We start from the raw sequence: 7,500 nt of genomic DNA, 5'->3' as shown, positions 1-7,500 counted from the left end.
CTCTCCACTCTCTCCACTCTCTCCTCTCTCTCCTCTCTCTCTCCTCTCTCTCTCCACCCTCTCCTCTCTCTCCTCTCTCTCTCCTCTCTCTCCTCTCTCTCTCTCTCTCCTCTCTCTCCTCTCTCCTCTCTCTCCTCTCTCTCCTCTCTCTCCTCTCTCTCTCCACCAGGACATCCAGCAGTTGTTGCAGCTGCAGCAGCTGGTACTGGTCCCAGGCCACTCTCTCCAGTCTCCTGCCCAGTTCCTCCTGCCACAGGCACAGCAGGGCCAGCAAGGTGGACACTCATCCTCCTCCTCCCTTGTATTTTTGTTGTTGATAAAACCTTTTTTATTTCCTTTTTTCTTTTACACACGAAAACAAGACAAAACACAATACACTACAGTAATAATAATAATAATAAACTAGAAACAAGACAAAACACAATACACTACAGTAATAATAATAATAAACTAGAAACAAGACAAAACACAATACACTACAGTAATAATAATAATAAACTAGACTTACAGTACAACAACAGTAATAATAATAACAACAATAACGACAATAAATAGAAATAATGAAAATAATAAAAACAGAATATAAACATAAAACTATAATACCACAGACATTACAAAAGACATTTCACCAAAAACCTTTGCCTACAAGATGATGTTGATGATAAAAGGATAATAATAATAATAACTTTATTTGTATAGCACAGAAGTTGCAGTTCAAAGTGCTTCACAACAGTAAAAAATACAGGCATAAGCAAGCATTAAAAATACAAAGAGATAGAGAGGTAGCAAGGTAAGGTAAATCACAGTTTTTCAGTAATAGTTCAGTTTTGAATTACAGAGCAGTGCTCTTAAAATGACAGTGCATAGGAGATAGTGAGATATAATTTGCATAGAACCGACATATGAATTTTGATTGGAAGTGTATGAAAGTAGGCAGGGTAAGAATCGTGCAGGTAAAGTACAATTTGTCAGGATATCCCTGATGTTTCATTAAAATGCCTGAGCAAAGAGATTTTTAGAGACTAGAGTCTTTTGAAGATGTCTAGTGAGTTGGCTTCCCTGATGTTTTGGGGTAGTTTGTTCCACAGTTTTGGGGCATAGTTGATAAAGGCTGCATTACCTCTCCATTAGGATGTCTATAGAGTCTTAATATCTCTATATTTATCAAAACAAGTTCCATACAAGTGGACTTGATTTCAAGAAGGTTCTAGAAACAAGTGTCAATGTCTTGAAACAAAGAAGATCACTCCACTTGTTTCAGGATGATGTCACTGTATGTAATGTAATGTCACTTGCTTTGGGAAATCATTTGAAGCGGCTAAGTGGCGCAGTGGGCAAGGCGCTCGCCACTAACGCAGGAGATACTGGTTCGAGCCCAGCTCTCTGCGTTGCTTCCGGCTTGGCTAGTCGTTCATACTAATACAATTGGCAGTATTAGGGGGTGGGAAAGCCGGTGGGTGGGGATCGGACGTTGTGGACAGCGACTCCTACAGGTCGGTTGGTGCGCCTGTACAGCAGAATCAGGAAGCAACGGGGGCAGCGTGAGCCTCCCACGCGTTACTCCTCGCCGCTGAGAGATCACGCTGTACAGGTGAAAAGATGCGACGGCTGCCTCCTCGTGTACCGGAGGGGACACGTGATGCAAGGCTTGGTCCTCACTGCAGCCGACCAGTGGGAGGCATGGTCTAACAACGTTCGAGACAGGGGAGGGTAGAATTGGACAATACGAAATTGGGATGGGAGAAAAATAGAAAATGGGGAGAAAAAAATAGATAAAAAAAAAAGGAAAATCATTTGAACAAGCTGAATTGTACCAAAACAAGTGTAATTATCTCACCCACTGGGCTTTCAGTAACCCCTTCACTACCACACTACCAAATGGTTAACACTTCCACAACCACACTCTACAGAAGGTTAACCCTTTCACTACCACACTACAGAAGGTTAACTCTTTCACTACCACACTACAGAATGTTAACCCTTTCACTACCACACTACAGAAGGTTAACCCTTACACTACCACACTACTGAAGGTTAACCCGTTCACTACCACACTACAGAAGGTTAACCCTTTCACTACCACACTACAGAAGGTTTCCCCTCTTTCACTATACCACACTACAGACGGTAGTGTGGTAGTGAAAGGTTAACCTTCTGTAGTGTGGTAGTGAAAGGGTTAAAGACTCAATAGAAAAATGTAATTATAAAACATTTTTGAACTGTATGCTGAGGCAAAGTTTCCTCCCTTGACTTCCTATAGGACTCCTGTCGACACCAAATCTACTTTCACTACCTCAGCAAAGCCAAGGGAGCCTGCTGTCTGGTCCGACCAGACTGGGGCTCCAAGCACAGGTAGGACCCAGGTTCAATTGGGTTATTATGGGCTTCAACAGTGACAACACATCCTCTGCTGCAGTAATCATTTATCAGGGATAATCTACCGTCTCTCGTCTCTCCTTCCTCCTCTTTTGGCTTCAATCTCCATGTTCCCCACTCCTCCTCATTGTCCATTTACCCTCTCCCATCCCTCTCTAATCCCCCCCCCCCCCCCCCTACTTGTAGAGAGATAAAAGCATGGATGTGAGTGGCGTTGGGGGCGTGACCTCCGTGCCCTCGGTGACCTCTCACCCTGAGGAGCCCAGCGACCTGGAGGAGCTGGAGCAGTTCGCCCGCACCTTCAAACAGAGACGCATCAAACTGGGCTTCACACAGGTAGGAACCACCAGAGTGTGATGTCCACCAGAGTGTGATGTCCACCAAGGCTCACGCTCATTGAATAAACTGAAGGCAGCTTCCGGCTCTGAACGCTGGAGGCTAGAGCAGGAGTGAATCAGCGTGTGCTTTACTTTCCACTCTAGCCTCCATGCATATTGAGACTCAGAAGTAGGCTTCAAGTATATCCTAACAGCTCAATGGTGCTGCTAACTACACGTGCTCCTTGCTCTTTAGGCCATGATCAGACATCCTGACTCCCAGTGAAAACCTACTGCAAGCCCTCTAGTCTTTTACGTCATAACTTACTTCTCGTCCTCTTCTTCATGTCCTCTCCATCTCCCACCTCCCTCCCTCTCTCCTCTCCTCTGCTCTCCTCTCTTTTCTCTGATCTCTCCTCTTTTCTCCTTTCTTCTCTCTCCTCCTCTGCTCTGCTCTTCTCTCCCCTCTCTCTCTCTCTCTCTCCTCTCCTCTGCTCTCCTCTCTTTTCCGCTGTTCTTTTCTCTGATCTCTCCTCTTTTCTCCTTTCTTCTCTCTCTCTCTCTCTCTCTCTCTCTCTCTCTCTCTCTCTCTCTCTCTCTCTCTCTCTCTCTCTCTCTCTCTCTCTCTCTCTCTCTCTCTCTCAGGGTGATGTTGGCCTGGCCATGGGGAAGCTGTATGGTAACGATTTCAGCCAGACCACCATCTCTCGCTTCGAGGCCCTCAACCTGAGCTTCAAGAACATGTGCAAACTGAAGCCACTGCTAGAGAAGTGGCTGAATGATGCAGGTGAGAGAGTGGATGATAAAGGTGGTATCATCTTATTCCTGGTATCACCACCAGCCTCAGACAGCAGTAGTTAAACTCGGATTGTGACTTCAACCGACATGCCTCCTTTCTCTGTTTCTCGTCTATTTCCAGAAGTTGGTCTCTTCATTATATTCCTGACTCCATCACAGACACTAAACTTGCTTCAGAGGCATAATCCATCACTGCAAAAAGAAAAAAGGCATATAATGAATATACCAAATGTTTCTTTATGGATGATGAATGTTAATGTATAAAGCACTAATTAACAGTATGCCGCTAAAGTTCCCCCAAATGCAATATCAGTAGGAGAACTTCATTTTTGGTGTAATTCATCCAATGCCTGGTTTCTGCAGTGATGGGCAACACCTCTGAAACGACATGTGTGTGTCTGTGCACAGTGTTTTTGGTGAAGTTAGGAATACCATGGAGAGACCGACTTCTGGAAATGTAAAAGACAAACTGTAATTTGTAATTATTATTACGGAGAACGGAATTATGTACGTTGAAGTCACAACGAGAGGTTAGATGTGTGTGTGTTCCGATGCTGTCAGTGAGCCTGAGATTTGCATCACAGCTTGATTTATCTTGCCAGTCACTAAAACAGATTCAAAGGTGCCCATATCACCCAGGAGAGTATAAAGCAATGAAGGGGCACTTCGACGATTTTCCACCTTAATCCTATCGTTCTGTTGTGAGGAGGACAACATGTGATAATTGGACATCTAACTCACTGACGAGAGCTCAGTCGGATTGGGTGACGTCAGCGAGAGGAGAGCAGATCTCTAGCGAACTGCAGACACTATTTGCTCAACCATTTCTTCAACTGTCCTTGAGTTGGGCTCTATTACGGTTGAAGATAGTTGAGGAAATAGTCGCTAGAGGTCTGCTCTCCTCTCGGTGACGTCACCCGATGTGGCTGAGCTCTCGAGACACCGAACACGTTGGTGAGCTACATGTCCCTTTATCACACGTCACACGTCCTCCTCCTCCCAACAGAACACCTTGGTGAGCTACATGTCCCTTTATCACACGTCCTCCTCCCAACAGAACACGTTGGTGAGCTACATGTCCCTTTATCACACGTCCTCCTCCTCCCAACAGAACACCTTGGTGAGCTACATGTCCCTTTATCACACGTCCTCCTCCCAACAGAACACCTTGGTGAGCTACATGTCCCTTTATCACACGTCCTGCTCCTCACAACAGAACACGTTGGTGAGCTACATGTCCCTTTATCACACGTCCTCCTCCCAACAGAACACCTTGGTGAGCTACATGTCCCTTTATCACACGTCCTCCTCCTCACAACAGAACACGTTGGTGAGCTACATGTCCCTTTATCACACGTCCTCCTCCCAACAGAACACGTTGGTGAGCTACATGTCCCTTTATCACACGTCCTCCTCCCAACAGAACACCTTGGTGAGCTACATGTCCCTTTATCACACGTCCTGCTCCTCACAACAGAACACGTTGGTGAGCTACATGTCCCTTTATCACACGTCCTCCTCCCAACAGAACACGTTGGTGAGCTACATGTCCCTTTATCACACGTCCTCCTCCTCCCAACAGAACACCTTGGTGAGCTACATGTCCCTTTATCACACGTCCTCCTCCTCCCAACAGAACACGTTGGTGAGCTACATGTCCCTTTATCACACGTCCTCCTCCTCCCAACAGAACACGTTGGTGAGCTACATGTCCCTTTATCACACGTCCTCCTCCTCACAACAGAACACGTTGGTGAGCTACATGTCCCTTTATCACACGTCCTCCTCCCAACAGAACACGTTGGTGAGCTACATGTCCCTTTATCACACGTCCTCCTCCCAACAGAACACGTTGGTGAGCTACATGTCCCTTTATCACACGTCCTCCTCCTCCCAACAGAACACGTTGGTGAGCTACATGTCCCTTTATCACACGTCCTCCTCCTCCCAACAGAACACGTTGGTGAGCTACATGTCCCTTTATCACACGTCCTCCTCCCAACAGAACACGTTGGTGAGCTACATGTCCCTTTATCACACGTCCTCCTCCTCCCAACAGAACACGTAGGTGAGCTACATGTCCCTTTATCACACGTCCTCCTCACAACAGAACACCTTGGTGAGCTACATGTCCCTTTATCACACGTCCTCCTCCCAACAGAACACCTTGGTGAGCTACATGTCCCTTTATCACACGTCCTCCTCCTCCCAACAGAACACCTTGGTGAGCTACATGTCCCTTTATCACACGTCCTCCTCCCAACAGAACACCTTGGTGAGCTACATGTCCCTTTATCACACGTCCTCCTCCTCCCAACAGAACACCTTGGTGAGCTACATGTCCCTTTATCACACGTCCTCCTCCTCACAACAGAACACCTTGGTGAGCTACATGTCCCTTTATCACACGTCCTCCTCCTCACAACAGAACACCTTGGTGAGCTACATGTCCCTTTATCACACGTCCTCCTCCTCCCAACAGAACACGTTGGTGAGCTACATGTCCCTTTATCACACGTCCTCCTCCTCCCAACAGAACACGTTGGTGAGCTACATGTCCCTTTATCACACGTCCTCCTCCTCCCAACAGAACACGTTGGTGAGCTACATGTCCCTTTATCACACGTCCTCCTCCCAACAGAACACCTTGGTGAGCTACATGTCCCTTTATCACACGTCCTCCTCCTCCCAACAGAACACCTTGGTGAGCTACATGTCCCTTTATCACACGTCCTCCTCCTCCCAACAGAACACCTTGGTGAGCTACATGTCCCTTTATCACACGTCCTCCTCCTCCTCCCAACAGAACACCTTGGTGAGCTACATGTCCCTTTATCACACGTCCTCCTCCCAACAGAACACCTTGGTGAGCTACATGTCCCTTTATCACACGTCCTCCTCACAACAGAACACGTTGGTGAGCTACATGTCCCTTTATCACACGTCCTCCTCCCAACAGAACACCTTGGTGAGCTACATGTCCCTTTATCACACGTCCTCCTCCTCCCAACAGAACACGTTGGTGAGCTACATGTCCCTTTATCACACGTCCTCCTCCTCCCAACAGAACACGTTGGTGAGCTACATGTCCCTTTATCACACGTCCTCCTCCTCCCAACAGAACACGTTGGTGAGCTACATGTCCCTTTATCACACGTCCTCCTCCTCCCAACAGAACACGTTGGTGAGCTACATGTCCCTTTATCACACGTCCTCCTCCCAACAGAACACGTTGGTGAGCTACATGTCCCTTTATCACACGTCCTCCTCCCAACAGAACACGTTGGTGAGCTACATGTCCCTTTATCACACGTCCTCCTCCTCCCAACAGAACACGTTGGTGAGCTACATGTCCCTTTATCACACGTCCTCCTCCTCCCAACAGAACACCTTGGTGAGCTACATGTCCCTTTATCACACCTCCTCCTCCCAACAGAACACGTTGGTGAGCTACATGTCCCTTTATCACACGTCCTCCTCCCAACAGAACACGTTGGTGAGCTACATGTCCCTTTATCACACGTCCTCCTCCCAACAGAACGATAGGTTTAAGGTTGAAAATCAGCGAAGTGCCCCTTTAACATTTCTCATGTCTCAAATATTCAAAGGTTCTATAATTTATGAGTATAAAACATTAACATTACTCACTCAAAGGTAGTGAAATTAGTCTGGGTGTAACAAGTGTGTGGTGTGTGTGTGTGTGTGTGTGTGTGTGTGTGTGTGGTGTGTGTGTGTGTGTGTGTGTGTGTGTGTGTGTGTGTGTGTGTGTGTGTGTGTGTGTGTGTGTGTGTGTGTGTGTGTGTGTGTGTGTGTGTGTGTGTGTGTGTGTGTGTGTGTGTGTGTGTGTGTGTTGCGTGCGCGCGGTGCGTGTGTGCCGTGTGCGTGTGCGTGTGTGTGTCTGTGTCTGTTGTGTGTGTGTGTGTGTGTGTGTGTGCCCCTCCACCAGAGACCATGTCTCTAGACAGCACCTTGCCCAGTCCCAGCTCCCTGTCCTCCTCCTCCATGGGCT

General features: G+C 47.2%; 1 protein-coding gene across 1 annotated transcript in view; it reads left to right on the top strand.

The window, feature by feature from the left end:
• LOC311248392 (POU domain, class 2, transcription factor 1-like) overlaps positions 1 to 7,500 on the top strand; it is a gene marked incomplete at both ends in the record, with an annotated part of 30,710 nt that overhangs the window by 5,091 nt on the left and 18,119 nt on the right. Inside the window, 5 exon segments of the mRNA XM_084339277.1 lie at positions 170 to 275; positions 2,261 to 2,352; positions 2,563 to 2,712; positions 3,339 to 3,480; positions 7,438 to 7,500. The exon segment at positions 7,438 to 7,500 is cut by the window's right edge and continues 86 nt beyond it. Coding sequence (XP_084195403.1) covers positions 170 to 275; positions 2,261 to 2,352; positions 2,563 to 2,712; positions 3,339 to 3,480; positions 7,438 to 7,500 — 553 coding nt within the window.

Source organism: Notolepis coatsorum, assembly GCF_963971535.1.
Source record: "Notolepis coatsorum genome assembly, contig: SCAFFOLD_945, whole genome shotgun sequence".
NCBI lineage: Eukaryota > Metazoa > Chordata > Actinopteri > Aulopiformes > Paralepididae > Notolepis > Notolepis coatsorum.
Note: the sequence above shows the minus strand (reverse complement) of the source record. Positions and strands in the feature narration are given on the sequence as shown.